The following is a 20,115-nucleotide window of genomic DNA, read 5'->3' as shown; positions in this document are numbered from 1 at the left end:
TAGGTGAATCACGTGGGATTCAGGCCGGAGCTCCATTTGGCTCCAGTGGGCTTCCCGCCCCTTGCTAAATCACGCCAAAAAACGGGCAATATTTCAACTTCTACATCACTCTAAAAACAAACAAACCCAAACTGCACACATTCAAAGCAAGCAGCGGGATTAGCAAACGTACTTTTGTCTCTTGAGAAGCGCAGTTAGGTTTAATTATTCCTCCCCTGGCGCCCCGGGTGGGAGGGACCGTTCCGGAACGTTCCGCGACGGGCCGCGGCTTCTCCAGCGCCTTGCGCTTCCTGGCCGGGTAAAATAAATGAGGGGGATAAACGCCGAGCGTTAATTTTTTCTGGTTTATGTCAAGCCAAGTGCTGTTCTTGAAGGTCCCCGACTCCTTTTCTCCTCATGTTTTTCCGCCGTTTGTCCACGTGGGCTCCCGGGTCGGGTGCGACATCGGCCCCGCGGGCCGGAGAAGCGCGTGCTTCCCAGGAGGTGCCGGTGGCGTGAGCACACGCTCGGTCTGCAAGACGAGACATCGACATTTTACCGTTTTACTCTTAGAATGACCCGAAATACTCAGGATAAGTCTGAAAAAGTTTACCAGAAATTTTATTTAGCGAAGACTATCTTTTAAATAAAGTAAATAGTGAACGAACTTACTGCTTCTGCTTACTGCTTCAAGATTTAGAACCAGTAGAGCTAAACTTCTGGATTTTCTTCATCCTTTCAAAAAAAAGCAAATAAGCTTTCCAGCCTTTTCGACTTTTAATCATTTTCTTTGTTTCAAAGCGGAATTTATGGGATGAGACTCATTAGCTAATCCAAGAAAAAAGAAAAAACTCAAGGAAAAATCTCTCTGTGTTTTGGCAGGCTGTTTTTATGTGCTTAAAACGGCTTTAATACAGTCTAGCAAGTTTAGCTCCTAACCCAGGCTGCTAATTTTAGTTTGAAAGTGGTTTATTTTTCAAAAGAAAATGCATGTAGTTTAAAGACTCCATTCTAAGCCTTAAAAATGACTCTGAGCAGTCGCTGACTTCTCTTCCCCCACTCTGCAAACTGGCAAAGGCAAGGAAACGAAAGCACTTTTCACATCCCAAACCCAATTTAGCATTGACTTTCCTCCGTGTTACAACCCGAGCCGGGGACCACGTGCTGGCATACAGCGGGGTGCTGAATACATCTGTAAATTCAGAATCCTCTTAGCATAAATCCAGACACGAATCTGCATATGACGTGTCAGCTTGCGACGCTCAAGCTGGAAGAGCAGAACAAGACAGCCCAAGACTTGCCTGTGTCACCGTAATGACAGTGATTTTACATATCGGTGTTGTCTATTGCTAATCCCCCTCTAGAGAGGTAAATGTGCTTCTTGCAGCTCTTGCAGAAATCTGCCTATCCATCTGCAAAATGCAGGTGGAACAGAGTGGCCTTTTACCAGTGATGCTCCAAAACTCCCCACGGGAAAGCAGAAAAAAAGCAAAAAAAGTATTTCCTTGACTCAGGAATTGCGGGATGCGCTGTTGAAGGACGGGGTGGAATCACCCGGAGAAAGGGGAGGAATTTCCTTGAGAAAGGAGTCGGATAACGCGACTTGGGAAAACTTGGATCAGACCGGGGAGGGTGGAGGCTGCGTTGCGGCTCTGACATCTCCCCTTACAGAAAACAGGAAAAAAAGTTATTAGCAGCTGTGCGGAGGAGGTCACCCTCTGCAAAGGACTCCTAAGGGGACATTGGGTGTTGGGCCAGTGGCTGAGGACTGGGGGCTTTTAGGTAGAAGAGCATATATATGCATATTTTTTTTCCCTAAGGAGGAAACCAGGCTCTAGCAGGCAACAGCCTGGTGGGAAACAGCTCTCCGTTTTCCGCTGGCAGGACGGACTCGGTGGGGAACCACGGGTCTCATGGCTCTGCTTGTGTCCTGGCTGCTTGCACACCTGGGAAAGGGCTGCTAACTTGCACGGCTTTCTAGTAATCACCAGACCGAGCCGCTCTTTAGGGTCGTGAGAGAACTTCCATGCTCTTGTTTCTGCCTTTCTCAGGCACCGGCCAGACTGACCGGGGGTGTCTTAATGAGAGGTGGCTCCTGTCGAAGTAGGGAAAAACCCCCTTTGTGCACTTGCACAAATCCCAGCTCTGTGCAAAGGCAGGTTCGTTCCTAGTAGCAAATTTTGGTGCAAGAAACCCGGCATAGTGGAAATTTCTCGGTTGGAGAAGCCAAGCAGCGTGTGGACGCGCCGGTGGCGGGCGCGGAAGCTGCTTTCCGCTGTGCTGGCACTTGCCGCTCGCTGCTCCAGCCGGCGTCACGGCCTCAAATCCCGGTGCGCGGCGCAGGCTCGGGTCGCCCGTGGGCGGCAGCCCGGCTCGCTCATGACCCGCTGGGGCAGCCCGGGGACGAGCGTCAAGGTAAAGGGCGATGGGATTTTGCTGCATCCGAGACAGCCCGGAGCGGCGAGTTTTGTGGGTCAGCGCCGGCCCGCGGGCCTGAGCCGGTCGCGGGGGGAAAGGCGGCTGGGGGAAGGAAACGCAGGGCAGCGGAGGTGTCGCCGGGGCTGGCGCGGGGGGAGGCAGCACCAGCGGCTCGTTTTGCCCGTCGTGGCAGCTAATTCTGCCCGGCCATCTGGCGAGGCTGCGGGGAGCATCGCTGCTGCGGGGATAATCCGCCCCCGGCTGCTCCCTCTCGCCCTCTTAAAGGAAAAGGGCGCTGCGGACGGTGCCGGGCAAATGGCACGTCTCGTCTCGGCCGGGCGACGGCCGTTCCCGGCTCTGGGAGCGAGGACAACCCATGTCCCTGGCTGCAAACCGGCTGGCGTCAGGGCTCCTATGGGCTGCAAGGCAGTCAGCATCCTCGAGCCATGTTCACGGCCCCACGCGCCATGCCAGGAGGATTAAAAATGTATTTTTGTGTTGATAACAACCTGCTCTTGGTCACGATGCCCTTTGCAGTGGCAGACGTGCCCCCCTCCACAGCTCGGTCCTATTACTCACCGCTGCTGTCGCTTGCAAACTTTTGCATTTTATTTTCCAACTCGGACTGATTTAGACATTGAAGTGAACAAATGAAGACGATAATCTCCCTGCAATCCTGCAAAGGAGTGTCCTGCTGGCTCCCCAAAGCTGATTTAGCCCTAAGCCAACCCTGATACTGACTGCTTAGCCAGCAAGTTTCTCCAATTGAAGCTCTCAACCTGCTTGAAACCTTGGGCAGCAATCAGGGCTGCTCAAACAATGTTTACACTGAAGTGTGAATTACTCTTTGCTAAGCCTTAAATGCACCAGAGCGTATTAGATCCTTAAACCTTCACACTTTAACTCTCCTACGGGCCCGTTTCTGAAAAGTGAAACCTGCTCCGGTTGCAGATCCTCCTCCTGCACCTGCTGCTCTGCCTGGGCATCTTCTACACCCTCTACTATGTGACGGGCAGCATCTGCCACGGGGCTCTCAGGTGAGGCGGAGGGGGGCAGCGAGACCCCAGCTGGCCTGAGACGCCTGCACGACAGCAGGTTTAAAACAAATTGTTTTAGGTCTGTGGGATTTTTACATCTACAGGGTTTTTAATCTGGGGTGCATAAGCTCTTCCTTAGGAAAGGGGGCTGAGTAGGAGTCCTCGGTGGCATGGGGGGCTGCAGGGGTATCCAAAGGGATCGTGTCTGGGGTGGGAAACCTTGTTTTAGAAGTCTCTAAATGTCTCACTTGACTGTAAAAGACACAGTATTTGGTTTTAAGAGAGGAGGGTAGCTGGAGCCTGCGCTTGCCCAGAGCTGTTGGATGAATCGGGCTGGTACGGGGCAGCCATGGTGCTGAGGCCGGTTGGCTGACATGGACATGTGGTGGCATTTGCACCTGGCCTGGTGGAGGGACATAGGGATGGCGGGTCTGGCTGTCCCATAACCACCTGGCCCGGGGGGTTATCCTTGGCCGCTTCCCCACAAGCGCTCCTTTCCCTCCCCGCAGGCTCGACACTTTTGATGGCCTCATCCCCTTTGAGTTCAGGACCGAACCGTCCCTCTCCAACCCCAAATATCTGGGTGAGCTGAGGGTCAGGGGGGCGGCTGGGGAATGAAGCCACAGGAGGGGACGTGGTGCATGGGGACGGGAAGGCACTTGCTGCTGCAAAGCACACCCATAGCATTTCAAGGGGGGAAAAACTAGCCTCGGAGCAGGCTCACAGGGCTCCTCTCGCCTCGCAGGGGGGCTGCTGGCCATGGAGCTGACATACTTCACCAGCAGCATCCTCTTCGCCGCGCTGCTGAAGCGCTGGGTCTGGGACTACGCCGTGACCGTCACGCTGCTCCACGTGCTGCTGACCTGCCTCGGTGAGTGCACAGCCAGGGCAAAAGTCTGGGGAGACAGATGCCGCTTTTTGCGCCCCGCTGGTGCTAGCAGCACCAGTCGAAGCCCAGTGACACTAATGGGAGTCTTTGCATGGCCGCAGGCGAGTTTGAGATCTGTACTGGGTTTTCCTTCTTAACCATGCTTGCTGGGGAGTGGCACTTACAGTCTGCCTAGGCAAGCTGCACTGCAGCACGTCACACTTTGCTCTGATCACAGAAAAATTTATTGGCAGCATCTTAAAAAAAAAAGCTAAACATTGATTTCAAAGAGATTTTTCTGCAAATTTCACAATCATCAGTAACAGCAGCAAAAATTAATTCAAGTCAAGGTACTGCAGAAAGCCACCCCCCTCCTACACGCATTTGAGACTCCAAACAAGGGCAACACAGGGGGCTGGTCTCCTGCCAAGGCCTTGGACCCAGCACCCGGGGCCAAGGCACCAGTGAAATTCAGCTGTGAACCAGGAGGTGAGTCCCGTCCCTGGCTCAAACGTGGGGCCGTGAGTCCGGGTGCTCCCTGAGACGTCTGCTCTGTCTTGCAGTGATGGGACAGTTCCCGCTGGTGTGGCAGTGGTGGCTGGCGCTCGGTAAGCCTTCATTTCTGCCTGTTTTTCTGCCATTTTCCAGGCCTTTTTCTCTGGGCAAAGCCCTTCAGACCTGAGCCTGCCCAGGGTAGCGTGTCTGCCGACCTGGCTCTCGGCCCCCTGGTAATGCCATGAGGGTCACGGATGGCAAATGCTTGCTCAGCCTTACATGCGCCTTCCTCTTCCAGGGAGCGGGCTCATCCTCATGGTTTGCACTGGACACCTGCTGACCTGCTCCATTTGTCCCCGCTCCGGCTCATCCATCTCGGAGAGTGACTGACGCCAGTGGCGGAGAGAGCTGCCCGTCCCATCGCGCCGCAGCCCGTCCTCCCCGGAGAAGGCGCGATGCTTTCAGACGATCGCACGTCCCCCTGGCATCCGCCCGGCTCAGCGGTTCAACCTCGAGGCTTGCAAAGACGGAGCTGCTGCTCCCGACGGAGGAAAGGCGCCTGGAGGAGCACGCAGTTCACGCATGCAAGCCGAGAGGGGCTGCGTTAGCAGAGCTGCCTGCTGGCACCGGGTGACCTGTAACCCTCAGCCAGCGCTTTAAAGTTCTCGTTCACATCCGACCCTCTGTCTCGATGCGTTTAATCCGCGATGACGACTTGATCAAAGCAATATGCAGGCATGTATTGCGGCCACCTCAACACCATCCTGCTCATGCCAGTGGTACCCGTCCCTATGGTAGGTCCCAACCAGCAGCTGGTGCCCAGGAAGAGTCTCACATTGCTCTGCCCGGGCAACCACTGCCTCCCCGGAGCGAGCGTGGAGCCAGGCACTGCTTGGGGCTGTGGCACAGCTGAGTCCCTGCAAAGCGACCTGAGAACAGCCTGAATCACCTGGCGGTGACGGCCATACAAACAGCAGAACGCAGGTTAGAGCTAGTAAATGAGGCAAAAGGCAGCGATCAGCCATCCCGGGTGGCAGAGCAAACCCAGCGCTCTCCCCATCACGCAAACACGCCCGACTGGGAACTTCTGCTCCTTGTATCCTTGGCTGCCTGATCGCCTGCCGTCATCCCTGTCTGCAGTTCCTGCAACAGCTGCCTCAACACCCTGAGCTTTCCAGTGCAATGAAACTAAGCTAAGCTAAAGCAAGGTTGGAATCTCTCTCCAAAAGCAATTATAACCTGCTCTCGTAGTGCCATTTTTGCAAAGTTGCAGAGGCTTTTAAAACTTTAAGTGGGCAAAAAGTGGATGGATCTAGAGGGTTTTTTTCCCCCTTAGTACCTTCCCCTGCAGACAACATAGCAAAGGAAGTGTTTGCAAGGCAGCTGGGATCCAGCTGCAGGGTCCAGTGTGATGGGAAGCAGCTGCACTTCAGCCTGCTGCTGCACCCGAGCCCTCCCTTGGCTCGGGGAGTCACAGGACGAGTATCTGTTTAGATGATGTGAACGGCTTCATGGAGGCCTCCAGGGCTGTCCTGTAGTCCTCGAGCGGGACCTCCGTGCACGCTGGAGCGGTGAGCTGCCCTTTCCGAATGAGCTCGCACAAGCTCTGTACCATGCTCTTCAGGCTGTCCTTGTCTGCAAAGGAAGGAGGCAGCTCTTACCCTGCCGTAACCCCCGCTTGCAATAAGCCAGAGCCACCAAGCAATTCCCGGGCAAAACACCTGCCAAAACCAACACCGGGGTGGGTCCTAGTGGCACGAGCCCTGCAGCCAGCGCAGCCCTGGGGCGCAAAGCGCGGGCACCGTGCTCCCAGCTCAGGCACTTGGGTTAGGACAAGTGCCCCGGTACGTTAGCACCAGCCCTGCTCGCTCACTTGCTCGGCAGCAGCCGGCACCCACAGGGCAGCGCAGGGCAGCGATTGCAAATGGGTGTCGCCTTCAGCAGGAACATCCCCAGTCCCTGTACAACCTGCACCGTCCCAGAGCAAGGCTCCTTCCCACCAGCCCCCAGTGAAGTCAACAGGCAGTTACACTTGTCTCCATTCGCTCCAGCGAGGCTTGGCAGGACTTTGCAGCTGTTTTACCCAAGCCAAGCGTGACAAGGCAAGGGGAGCAGCAGGAGGTACTGAAGAACACCCGGAGGCATCTTTTTTCCAGACTAGTGCTGCAGCCTCCCTGGCTGCACTTCAGCAGCTCTGAGCACTATCAAACTCACGACTGAAGTAAGAGCAGACAGGGAGGGTATCCCAGCATAAGAGTGACAGGCCAGCCATGAACATGGTGACCTGCCACTTCAGTGACATCCTTCAGCATCTGTCTACACCTGCGATGGTGACCGCCAGCTTACTGTGCATTTGGTCTTTCTTCCACTGGGTCATCCAGAATCCACGAAGCTTCACATCCTTGAAGATGAATGCGCTCTGCGGAAACAGGGAGACGCTCACCAATATGCATTTCTGTTCCACACATGCCAGAAGGTGAGATCTCCCCCCAGAATATTTCTAAGCTCTTGCAAGTTTGACAGCAGTTGGAAGGTGGCAATGAGGATCTTCACTCTTCTGTTAAAGCTTTAATTTGTGACAAATTCACTTTAGCAAGTTCACATTAATGAAACACCTCGCATTATCCCAGGGTTTCCACTGCAGTTGGAGCATAGAGGGATACAGAGATGCGACTCTGATATGCAAGATCAGCTTGTTTCAGGGAGCACTTGTTACTCAGGGTCTGCTGGGCAACTTCCCAGGCTGGGAGTTCACACCAGCCAGTTCCTTCATACATAATGCGAGAGACCTGTGCCAGAGGTGTGAGCCAGCTCATCTTGCAACAGACCCAGTCAGTTAAAAAAAGAAAGTTTGGAGGCTCTAAATTTGAAAATCAAACAACAGATGGTGGCAGAAAAACCCTCCTACTGAAGGAAGGAGGACAAGAGCTGAGCTTGCCTGTCCTTCCAGCAAGGGCAGTGGTGCTGAGCAGGAGCTGAGAGGATGACGGGCAAGAAGCAGCTACAGAGGTGTGAACACCTCGGAGCACCTGGGCATCAGCAGCGTGGCAAAGCGGATGTGCTCGTAGCAAGAAGACAATTCAATACCGCAGCAAGTCAAGAACATCTCAAATACTCACCACAGGGACCATCACAGGCTGCTTTGCCATTCCTCCGTAGGTGACCACGGTCCCTTTGGGCCTGGAAGAGGAATCGGATATTCGGATACCTGCGATCTCCAATACGGATCTTCAGCCTCACTTGTTCTCTCTCCCTCCCTCTGTTATACCCAAACCCATCGCTGTGCAGACGGGGCTATCCTCACACCAAAGGCTGCTCCAAATGTCCATTGAACTCCGCTTTCTACATTTTCCCTCTTCCCTGCGTGCAGCAGCAGCAGCCAAATTTTCTGTTATATAGACCAGCCAGCCCTCAAACCTGGCCAGGGCCAGAAGGACATTCGTAACTCAGATTTCAGAGGTCTTTTGCCTCATGCTGCTGGCAGAGAGGTTTGAGACAAGTGAGAGAAGGGGTGATGATGGGTTAACTTGCAGTTATTACTCCCCAAGACTTTTCCCCCTGCACTCCTCTTCCCTCACCAAAATCTCACTGGAGGACTGACATCCGCTAATAACACCCCAGTCCCCACCTGTGCTCAGAGCACTCTGGAGCAGGCCCGCCCTGGTGCTGCCCCAAAGCACGTGCAGAAGCCACCACCCAACAGCCAGGGCAAAGAGTCAAACTTACTGCAAGTGCCGCAGCATCTCAGTAGTGCTTTTCCCTCCGACGCAGTTCAGGGCAAGCCGAGGCTTCGGGATGCTCTGAAAGAGTCGTGGTTTCAGTGGCAGCAGGGGGGAGCAGCACAGAGAAAGTTTATTAAGAAGGTCCTCAAATTTTAGGGTTCTCTTCTCTTGAGCATGAGACCACAGCTCCTGAGGGAGCAACTGCCTTAACCCCAGTGGTTACTTGGAGGCAGCTGAGAATCGTAACCAGAGCCAAAAATCAACAGGCTGAGCCTCACGGCAGCAGCGAAAGCCCCCAGCCCTGCAGGGCTAAATCCCAATCCAGAGAAAGCTCGAGCGAAACCACTCCAAGAGGAGCAGGAAACCTCATGTCCCGGAGGATATTCCCAAGAGACATTTATTGCACCTCTGTTAAGACACGACATGCCCTGCAGTATATCAAGGTGCAGCACTTCACTGCTTCTACCTCCAGTCTGGTCCCCTCAGAGACTGTTCTGACTGAACTGTGAAAGCTGTTCCTGGTACAGCCAGCTAGATGCCGAACACACTGCTCAGCTTGGAGAGGGGATGAGAGGTAACAAGGTAACCAGAGCAACAGAGATGAATACGTCCTAGTTTATTGCCAGTAAGGTGACACTTTGTGAAAGGCACTTTGAGACCAGGCGTTTGACAGATTTAGTGCATATTTCTGATAGCAGATGGGCATATTTGGTTATACGAGAGGATGAATACGCACAGTAACTACTGACTTGAAAAAAGTGCACGAACGCTATTTGTTAACTTCATGTCTGTCCCTAATGATTTACAGCCTGAACGTGATGGTTGCCTGCCTGGAGATTAGGAAGAGCTTATTTCATATTTGTCCTTTCCAGCATCCTTGCACCTTTGCTCAAAGTACTGAGCTACAGGGACAGCCTTGGACTTTCTCTCTGGAGGGATCAACAGCGAGTACCTTAAATAAGTCTTTCATGTCTGGCTTTCTCAGCATCTCTTCTGTGATGACGTGGTCTGCACCGAGGGACATCAGTCTCTCCACCAGCTTTGGGAGATCAGGTCTGCGGAGGAGAAAGACAGAGGAGACCTGAGGAGCCAGAAAGGAAAGAGCAAAGAGCATCACCATCATCCTCTTCTTGCTCAGATGTAGACTGGGGAGGAGATGTGATAGAGCAGAGGCTGGGGACATCTTCCAGCCCCTCTCTGCCACAGGAGCCTGCCATAACCCCAGCTGCTGCTGACGGGGGTCTCCTCCTGTCTCACCAGTGTTGTCAGTTCCGCGGCAGCCCCGGCTATTCCCGTATGCGGCTTTCTGCTGGTCCTGCAGTATTTTACAGAGGCAGCTCCTTTCCCTCCTGTTATTAAGCAACTTGGACTGCAAGCGCAACAGGCCAAGACCAAATCCTGCCCCCAAACTTGCCAATCTCCCTCCAGCCCCCTTCGCCGGTAGGGCTACGTGTTCCCGACGGCCCCATCAGAGCGACCAGGATGAGAAGTTGGTGCAGGGGATGCAGGGCAGCTCTGCCTTCAAAGGGCGGCTGCGTTTCAGCCTTCTCCGCTCACCATCCTTTCCTGCCCCTTGGAAACCTCCTCCCTTCCCAGGAAGGGTCTCCAGCCCTCTGGGCCCTGCTCACCTGTCTCGGACCACGTTAATGGTCCTGATGCCGGAGGCTTTTGCGATCTGGATCACGGCCTGGCCCACGCCGCTGTTGGCACCGTTCTGGATGACGGAGTCGCCTGCAAAACGGCACAGAAACCGGCTCAGCTCGGCCTTTGAGCGCTCCTGCGGGACCAGCGGCTGCCCGCAAGCAAGCTGGAAGCCCAGCCAGCCCAACGCCATGCACGGCAAGCCATGCAGCCTTCACGAGACGGGACGCGGCAACACCACGTACTGCTGCCGAGAACCTGGGGTCTCTGCAGCCCCACACGTACCTGGCCTCAGGGTCTCGAAGTCGGCCAGCATCCTGTACGCTGTGCAGGGGTTGACGCTCAGGGTGGCGGCGCAGAGCAGGGGGATGTCACTGGGCACTTGCAGCAGGGTCTCTTCGGGGAACACTGCCTCCGTCCGCCACGTCCCTAGGGCGGAGGCAACGTTTCACCAAAACGGAGAAACCCACCAACAGCCGGTGCCCAAAGCAACGCACAGGCCGGAGGTAAGATTTCATTGCAACATCATGCACTTCTTGCTAAGAAAGATGCAAAAATGCCTTGGGAGCTCAGTCTCCACATGGGCTTTAAGGGCACTTCCGCAAATCCTGCACACGCTCAGCAGCCTCTGCTGGGCTTCTGCATCAGCAAGCAGAGACTGCGGGGCCGAGGCAAGCTCCCACAGCAGGTATCTGCACCCTGCTCCGTGCTGCTGGCGAAGCAGCTCTGCCTTTGCTTCCCGGGATTTGCTGCTCCAGGGGCCGTAGCATCCCACACACCAGCATTTTTGGTGTGAAATGTGCCCAGTGTCCCGGGGTAACAGAGGTTTCCCCCAGTCCGTACAAGCACTGAACGACTGGGATGCTGTTTACAGGGTTTCTGAGCAAAATGCTATCATACACCTCGCAGCACATGCTGCCTTTGCCTTGTCAGGACACCTGCGGGAGACAGGAGATGAATCCCCGGCTGCCCAGGGACAAGAGAGATTTAATACCAGAAAAGTCTAATCATTTCCTTGACATGTAATAGGACCGGGGCTCCTTGAGTGCAGAGAGTGTGCAGAGCTAATGGAAATACTCCACATCCTACAGATGAGCCCATATATTCAAAGCCAATTTACTTAGATTTAGTGACTCTACATTTATATCCGATTTAACCCCCCATCATCCATTTTTTATGTTTAAAAATATCACATGTGGATCTTAACTAGATAGCTTTCCTCCTCCCATTAAGTGAAAAAGACTTTTGAAAAGAAATAGGCAAGGAACAAGCTCTTACGCTAAGCCAGAACTGGCAGTTTTTCCTGGCCATTGGCATTTTGGAGTAGCACAGGAGACATTTGTTTAAAAATAAATTCCCATGTTTTCCCATCAAAGCACTATTAAGGAGGGAACTGTAATGAGTTATAACTATGACCTTGCGCAGGTTAAACGCTTCATCCCGTGTCTGCGAAGAAGCCATAAACAGATGTGACAAAACAGTTGTTGCCAGAGAACGGCAGATTGCTATAATGTTTTATAACGGTTCAGAAGGCCCATAATGGCTCTACACTACAGAAAGCCAAATTATTGCTGAATTAAAGTTTAGCACAAGCAACAGCCCCACCATCGCTCCTCTTGAAAGCGCGCTGGGTTCTCGCGTTACGGCGAGCGACGTCGAGGAGCGAGCACGTCCCACGTGAGCTCCTGCACCGGTGGCATCGATGCCGGGGAGCACCAGGGTGGCAGCAAGGCGCAGGGACGTACATGGTGCGAGTCACCGAGCTCTTTCTTTTTGCACCCTGCGTTTCCCCGGGGCCCTACCGTTCCTGCGGAGGAAGGGGGATCGCAGCAGCGAACGCCGGAGCAACTGCAGCCTGATTCACCGTGGCTGGGTATCAGCTACTGAGCTCACTTAAAAAAAATTGCGTTCAAAAACAAGTGGCAGAAAGAATAATGCTTAAAACTGAGTATAAACAGGTAAGAAATTAAGAGGCCTTTGTACAGCTCCATAGCTATCCGGATGCTTCTTGTCTGAGACAATATAACCCATTATATTTATGATTAGGCTAATACGGCACTAAATGGATTCCAACCGCTGCTTTCCTCGCCTGGAACAGTCTCTAATGGAGTTTTTTTTTTTTTTTCTTTTTAAGTCACATCTGATTATATGTAATTGCTGTAACTGGGAGGTGCACGTGATTATAGCCAAGCTAAGCAAATACAGCACTTCGGAGGGGAATGATTTTGCTCTAGGACAGCACTAGGGCAGATAAAGTCCTAAGTCTCTTGGGCCAAATCTGAAAGCACCAGTTCACAAGGGAGGGAAAGGGCTGCAGGAGCGTCAGGGAGATGCTGGGGACAGGAGCCTTGTGCTTTGCTCAGGGCATTAGTTTGCTCTCAGCCCCGCCATCACCTTCCAGCTTGGGCTCAAACAGCCGCCAGCGGTGTCAAGCACCCTGAGAAGCCCTGGGACGAGGTGCTACAGGAGAGGGCAGCACCCAGGAGGACCTTGCTGGTGTCCACGGATAACGCAGGGTCCCTGCCAAACGCTGCTCCTGCAGCGCGCTGGGGAGGTTGCTACTGCCCCAGGTCTCAGCAAGTATCTTCCTTGCCGAGACACGGGGTGAGCTGTGCCCTGTGCTGGCCACGTGCAGAGGTCTGCGGTGGATGAGGCCAACCAAGAGCCGTCAGGCAGCTTGTTGTCATCATCCCCCTCTGCACAGCCAACGGAGCTGCCGCTCTCGCACCATGGACCTGTCCCCAGGAGTTCGGGTAGGAGCTCACCGAGTCCAGTATCCGCTGGGACCACCCAGTCGCCAGGTTTCACGGATGTCACGCGACTGCCGACCTCCACCACTTGGCCAACGCCTTCGTTGCCCCCGACCGCCGGCAGCTCGGAGAGGATGGCGTACGTCCCTGCAAGGGAGCCAGACCGTGAGGAGCAGATCGCTTTGCGCCAAGCCTGCGGTGAATCACAAGCTTCTCCCCTTGGTGCGTTGAGGGCTAGTCCCAGCGTAGTCCCAGGAACAGGGCTCTGAACCCTTCGAGACCGTGCTGGGCACGTCACAGGTGGTCTAGCAGTCTGTGCCCATCGAGGGGAATGAAAACTAAGCTGTTTGGCAGCAAAAAGCCAGTGAAACTGCAGAAGCTGGGTTACCTTGGATCATATTGATGTCTGCCGGATTGATCGGGGCTGCTAACATCTTGACGTGAACATCAGACTCCCCCAGCTTGGCCACCTCTAGGTCTCTTAGTCTGAACAGGGACACACAAAGTAGAAATGCGTTAATATGTACTTAGCTGATGTCTTCTGCACGTGGTATAACCAGAAAAGAGATTCCCCTATTATCTTAGGTCTAAAACAGCACTATTTTCCCCACATCTTTGTTTTGCCATCACCTCAGCCTGGTCTCCTTTAGCAAAAAAAAAAAAAAACCCCACATCCAACCTAAGGCAACTTCATCCAGACTCCACCACTCCCCAAACACCATCCCCTCCTCTTGGGGACACGTCCTTGCCATGCCTTCTTCCCAGGGAGCCATGGACAGTTGTGCCAGGGGTTAGGAATGAACCCAAACTACTTGCACAGAAAAGAGCCCCTCCAAGGCAGAAGACCTCTCCAACCCCTTTGCCACAAGACTGTTTTAAATCAGATGGAAATGCTCTTACACTGGAAGAACAACGGGGTTACCAGAGTTGTTTAACTTAGCTTATCTCCCTCAGAAAGAAGTGATGGACTCCCACAAACCCTCCTTCTCCTGGAGCGCACGGCCGTGGGGAGAACTGCAAGGTAACACTAGGCAGCTGCTAAAACTTTTGGGACGCTTTGGACCTTGTGACCACATAACTGAGCACCCCTTAACTCATTGCAGGAAGCAAAGGAAAAAAGACAGGTTGCAGCAAGAGGTCGGACCGCTCCCGTATGGAGAAAAGTCCCTCCGGAGAGCAGGAGCCAGAACAAGCAGTTGCACCGTGACGGAGATCATGGCAAAGAGGAGCCCAGCGCTTGATTACTGTCTGCCCTATCTCCCGTTCAGGGCAAATCCATCGAGACTTGCCCATTTGCGAGATGAGGGCAATTTTAACTACATTTGAGCGAGCTCCTGGCTCGGCAAAGGAGGAGGTGCAGACCCTGTGCGGCTGCCAATTTTAAGAACAGTTTTTTGCTGCAATTACATCCTGCTAAGTACATGTCATTAGGAACAGTATACTCAATTCTTTTCACAGCTTGTCCTGTGCTGGCAAAGTGTTTCCCCGCTTCCCCCCTTGAAGCTGCGTGGCTGATTGCTAGACAAATTTGAGCTCTGAATTTAATAGCACGACGTACTTGTCAGGCTTTTAGCACGCTGGAATTTGCATCCTGTAATCAGGCTTTTAAAGACCCCCAAAACTGTAGCAAGAGCCTTATGGGGAGCTCAGCACGCCAGGGCACTGACCCTTTTTGCTGGAGACCAGCTTGCGATGCGGCAAGGATCAGAGCTGGACACAGCTCCCGGGCCGAGCAGGACACGAGCTTGTGCCCAGATACGTTACCGAATCCAGGTTTGGGTCAGGGCATCGGGCTCCAGCTTGTGCTTTTAGCAACAGCTGCCCGGAGAGCAGGCAGCTCCCTGCCCCTGTGCACAGCCTCTTCCGAGCCCCCGAGCTCAGAAATCCTCGGGCCACGGCAAGAGGCCAAATCCCGCCCGGCTGTAACTGCGGCGATAGCGTCGCAGCAGGGCTGCCAGCTCTGGGGTTTGACCACGCCGGGGCAGGAGGCAGCGGGAGCAGGGATTTTCAGGTGGCAGTGGGACTGGATCTTCATTTCCCGATGACATCGGGGCACCAGGACGCAGCGAGACACTCGTGGGGCAAGACCGTGACGCAAAGGCCGCCCGAGGACCGCGCTCACCGCAGCTCTGGGTGCTTGCAAGCAGGACGCAGCTCATGGGTACAACCAGGAGCCCCGACCTCCACTTTGCTCAAAACCAGGAGTTTTTGGCAAGGCAGCCTTCACCCACGAATTAAGAAGTCGCTTGCATATAACATCTTGGCAAAAGGCATCAGCAGCTACTGCTTAAACCACCCGCCAGAATTAGCGGAATAAAGTTGGTTTCTCGCAAAACTACTTCAAACGGAATTCAAAAAGCATCGCTAAGGTTTCTCCGGGAAAGTACGGTAACTCTACCCAGAGCCTGAAGATCTCCAAGGTTTAAAAGTCAATGTTACGGACAGATCGGCTCATTCAGAGGCGTTACTGGCTGCGCTGCTGGAGAGCGGCCGGAGTCCTGCACGGCACCACGCCGTCCTCCGCGGGGTTTCCCTGCCGATCCCCGCTCCGAATTTGCTTCCACTCTACACGTCTGAGTGATTCAAATCGCTGCTTCTCCTTAGCGCGGGGAGCTGCGGACCGGCAACGTTGCAGGAGGCTCTCGCTGGACCGCGGAGCGAGACTCTGGTTGCAGCCAGTGTTTTTGAGCCGTGACCCAGGCAGACCTGCGTCCCGCCCTCTCCTCCCATTAATTTATGGAGAAAAACAGCGTATATTGAGATTACAACTAATTCCATCCAGCACCTCTGCCTAGCATCAGCCCTGCGCCAGCACCGGGAACCTAATGGCGAGATTTCCATTGCAGCATCTGACATCGCGCCTCCGTTACTGGTGCCGATATTTCAGCACGAAAAAAGAGTTTCTAAGCTTAGAGGCCTCTTGAAAAATTGCTTTTACAATAGAAACACCGGCAGATTTTTGATCAGCGCTGCTATAATTGAACCCACCGAGCTGGCTAATGAAAGGTCCGGTGCCATCAAGCAAAGTAACGGTCAATAACCTTAATAAAAATCAGCAAATTGGGCAAGAACCTCTTTGTTTAATCTGCTCGGCACTGGTCGTGCCCCTTACGGCTCACAGCATCCTGTTTTAGCGTTAGGGGGAAGTGGGATCCCGAACGGCACTTTCGGAAAGCGGCAAGAGCTTCTGAGAAACGGCGTGAGACAAAGTCACAGGGCAGGATTTGCCTTGCACAAGCGGCAGGGCCGGGAGAACCAGCCCTCCGCTACGTGCTCCCTACCGCGGCGGCGGCTGAAGGCCCTCAGCGAGTCACAGCATCCGTCAGCGCTGATGAGCGCCGCTACACACGTACATGGCCGAAAGAAAAAGCCAACATCCATCCCAAAATACCCGGAGTTTGGCGTCTGGATGCATGCAGAGGATGCATCTGCACCTCCTTTACTTCTAAAGCATTACTTGGGGCAGTTAAACTGGGACAGCAAGTCCTCAGCGTTTCCTCCAGTGAAAAAGAGCAAAAAATCCACTAAAAGGTCATTTTCCCTTTGCAAAGCTTTTTTGCTGTTTTAGATGCAAAAAACCCAGCATCAGCACCAGACGCTCCCCTAAAAGAAATATTATTCTCACGGCAGTCTACGGGGCCGAACCGCCGCTTCCCTCCCGCGGGTAAAACCCGTTGCTCTGATTTCAGCAGGTTTTCCCCCACGATTTCAGCAATTTTGGGAAAATCCGCTCGGGCGGCGCTGGCTGACGCGGCCCTTGCATGACTGCGGCTTCTTGCATGACCACAGCTTCTCGCAGGATCCCCGGGACGAGGACCGCCATCTCTCCCCGGATGAGCGATGCCGAAGGAAGCGAGTCGCCCCCAGGTCCGTAACTCCGTTAGCGCATCTCTAGCCACTTCCCGCTAACGATAAAGCCGGGCTCCACCGATGCCGGGGCCTCAACCTCAGCATCAAACTCCGCTTTGGCAGCAGGCCGTAAAAAGCTCCACAGCAAAACACGGCTTAGGAAGCCACTTTTTTTTTTTTTTTTTTTTTAAAGCAAATCGAACGAGCTGCCAACACAAACTTATCACAGCCCAGGGATGAGCAGGCTAACGCAATGCGCACGGGATGTGAAACCCTAGAGAGGGTTTCTTCCCTCTTGTTTAAGTCTTTGGTATCGATAACATGTCACCCAAACTCCAGGCCCTTTCCTCGCCGCGGCCCCCTCTCCTCACGCGAGCACCCAAGAGCACTTTGGGCGTCTTCCTAACGGCTCCCAGCAGAGCTTTGCTAGGATAATCCAGACTTTGGGAAAACAATTGTAACTATGGATAAAAAAACTTTTTAAAGTCTTTTAAAGTCTGGCTCCCCTCTTGTCCCCTCCTACAGGGAGCTGCACAGCCCCTCCCTGCCTGGCTGCACCCCGGCTAGCCCAGCCCGGGTGCCCCCCAAAATGCACCCCCTAAAGAGCCTGTCAGCACCCTCAGGTGCCCCTTCCCATGCCAGCCAGGTCCCCCCCACTGCAACCCCTATTGCAAAGCACCCATCCTTGCCCCCATCCCACACTTTCACCCCCCATTGCAATGCACCCCCAGCCTTACCCCCACCCCTCACCAGCACCCCCTCATTGCAATAGACCCACCCGCATCCCCCCATTGCAGTGCACCCCCACCCCACACCAGCACCCCCCACTGCAATAATCCCGACCTTGCCGCCACCCCTCACCTGCATCCCCCATTGCAATAGACCCACCTGCACCCCCCCATTGCAACGTACCCCCCCCAACACCGGTACCCCCATTGCAATAGACCCATCTGCACCCCCCCCGTTGCAACCCCCCCCCAACACCAGTACCCCCATTGCAATAGACCCAGCCTTACCCCCACCTGCACCCCCACATTGCAACGCACCCCCCCACACACCTACCCCCCCCATTGCAATAGACCCACGTGCAATCCCCCCATTGCAACACCCCCACACCTGCCCCCCATTGCAATACTCCCAGCCTTACCCCCACCCCCAGCCCCACTGCAGAGCCACCTGCACCCCCTCCATTGCAATGCACCCCCCCCACCTGCACCCCCTCCATTGCAATGCACCCCCCCACCTGCACCCCCATTGCAATGCACCCCCCCACCTGCACCCCCTCCATTGCAATGCACCCCCCCACCTGCACCCCCCCATTGCAATGCACCCCCCACACCTGCACCCTCCATTGCAATGCACCCCCCCACCTGCACCCCCATTGCAATGCACCCCCCTCCCACCTGCACCCCCATTGCAATGCACCCACCCACACCTGCACCCCCATTGCAATGCACCCCCCACACCTGCACCCCCCCATTGCAATGCACCCCCCCCACCTGCACCCCCTCCATTGCAATGCACCCCCCCACCTGCACCCTCCATTGCAATGCACCCCCCCCACCTGCGCCCCCATTGCAATGCACCCCCCTCCCACCTGCACCCCCATTGCAATGCACCCCCCCACCCCACCTGCACCCCCATTGCAATGCACCCCCCCACCCCACCTGCACCCCCTCCATTGCAATGCACCCCCCCACCCCACCTGCACCCCCATTGCAATGCGCCCCACCGCAACACCCCCCGGCAGCGCCCCGGCCCTTACTGCAGCACGGCCGCCGGCTCCCCGTGCCGCCCGTAGAGCAGCCCCCGCGGCGGGGCCCGGGCCGCGGCCGAGCGCGCCCGCCCCGAGGGGAGCAGCCCCCGCGCCGCCGCCGCCGCCCGCTGCATCCCGACCCGGCGCCGCGAGACACGGACGGCACTGCCCGGCCCGGCCGGCCGCGCGCGACGTCACGGCGAAGCGACGTCACGGCGAAGCCCCGCCCCCGGGAAGCCCCGCCCCCCGCCGGGAAGCCCCGCCCCGCCCGGCCTTAAAGGGGCTCGGGCTGCAGCTCCGCGGCCGCCGCGCGTTGCAGAAACGGGGCCCGGCGGCGGGAGGGTGGCGCGGAGCCGTTGGTGCATTTGGGGGTTTTGGGGCGTTTAATTAAACATCCCGGCACGGGCATCGGCACAGGCCTTTCTCCCCTCTACGGTGTCTTTCGGCCCCGCTGGCTAACGACATATATACTGACAATGCACAAAAAAAGCCGCGCAGAAAACGTTAATCAGATGGTTACTTGGAAGAACAGACGCCTGACACCGACGGCAAGGAAAAAAATTCCTGTTAGTAATTTAATTCAGCGTTTTGTATAATTATCCTGGGGGAAACGTCTCAGTTTTTGTTCCGATTAAAACTATATCGGGCTCAAGAGCAAAATTGCCGTGGAGGCGGCGGGGACTCGGTGCCCAGGGGTCCGTTTGCATCCGTGCCGGTGGCTCGTCTCGCGTCGCCGAGGCCAGGCGATAGCCCGGGTGGTGTTTGCCTTGCTCCGGCCGGAGAAACGGCGGTGCCGGCGGGAAGGTTAACGCTGGCCTGAGCCGCGAACGCGGGCAGCGAGGCGCCTCGGTCACCCCCGTCGGCCTTTCGGTCGTTGCGTGGAAGGTGCTGGGAAATGCGTGAGTGCAGCGCCGTGATTGCAGCACCCTGATTGCAGCACCCTGATTGCAGCACCGCGATTGCAGTGCTGTGATTGCAGTGCTGTGATTGCAGCGCCGTGATTGCAGTGCTGTGATTGCAGCGCTGTGATTGCAGCACCCTGATTGCAGCACCGCGATTGCAGTGCTGTGATTGCAGCACCCTGATTGCAGCACCGCAGTCCAGGCGAAGACGCTGGCGCGCACAGCGATGCAAGCAGACGGTTTTGTTAGCATTAAAACCGGGGGCTTTCGGGGGACCCCAAGAGCTCCTAACATTTCTCGCGGCGCGTTGGCGCTTGCAGCCGGCGCCGGGGCCCCCGCGGCGGAGGGGTAACAGCTAATGAGGCGGCAAGCGGAGCCGCCTTCGCACGCCGCTGCAAACAGATGCGCCGGCAAAGCGGGGCTGGCAGACCATTTATGAGTATTTTGTTAATGTTTCTCCTGTAACAAGCACAATTCCCCGTGATTAATGGCTGCCTCATCTCTCGAAATTGCTTTCTTTTATTTATTTATTTAAAAACCCCCGTGCACGGGAAGCCACTTGGCCTTGCAGGGGTTTTGCAGCGGCCGGGGAGAGCAGGCAGGTGCCTCGGCCTTGGCTCCGCTGCTTAAAACCGTCGCGGTTAATCACGAAGCGACGAACGAGCCCGCTGCTTCGCCAGCGAGAGGAAAGGCAGCTC

At 55.3% G+C, this 20,115-nt stretch overlaps 2 protein-coding genes across 3 annotated transcripts; one reads left to right on the top strand and one right to left on the bottom strand.

Moving 5' to 3' along the window:
• Window positions 1-2,358: 2,358 nt before the first annotated feature.
• On the top strand, window positions 2,359-5,187 carry LOC112981200 (putative transmembrane protein 244). Its single transcript, XM_026096676.2, has 6 exons — window positions 2,359-2,394; window positions 3,349-3,434; window positions 3,944-4,017; window positions 4,180-4,305; window positions 4,866-4,910; window positions 5,096-5,187. The coding sequence occupies exons 1-6, from the start codon at window positions 2,359-2,361 to the stop codon at window positions 5,185-5,187; spliced, it is 459 nt and encodes a 152-aa protein (XP_025952461.2).
• On the bottom strand, window positions 4,530-18,745 carry MECR (mitochondrial trans-2-enoyl-CoA reductase). 2 transcript variants are annotated; one of them, XM_064524943.1, is made up of 10 exons: window positions 18,525-18,743; window positions 13,299-13,396; window positions 12,926-13,057; window positions 10,446-10,589; window positions 10,148-10,250; window positions 9,472-9,574; window positions 8,524-8,597; window positions 7,917-7,977; window positions 7,144-7,216; window positions 4,530-6,432 (listed from the first exon to the last, which is right to left on the bottom strand). In XM_064524943.1, exons 1-10 carry the CDS (start codon window positions 18,647-18,649, stop codon window positions 6,269-6,271), a joined length of 1,077 nt encoding a protein of 358 aa, XP_064381013.1. In that variant the 5' UTR covers window positions 18,650-18,743; the 3' UTR covers window positions 4,530-6,268. The 2 variants fall into 2 exon arrangements, with proteins under 2 accessions (XP_064381013.1, XP_064381014.1); XM_064524944.1 differs by lacking the exon at window positions 8,524-8,597 and having other exon boundaries at window positions 18,525-18,745.
• Between the last annotated feature and the right edge of the window lie 1,370 nt (window positions 18,746-20,115).

This window comes from Dromaius novaehollandiae, chromosome 23 (assembly GCF_036370855.1).
Source record: "Dromaius novaehollandiae isolate bDroNov1 chromosome 23, bDroNov1.hap1, whole genome shotgun sequence".
Lineage (NCBI taxonomy): Eukaryota > Metazoa > Chordata > Aves > Casuariiformes > Dromaiidae > Dromaius > Dromaius novaehollandiae.
The sequence above is the reverse complement of the archived record's forward strand: the minus strand, read 5'-3'. Positions and strand labels throughout refer to the sequence as shown.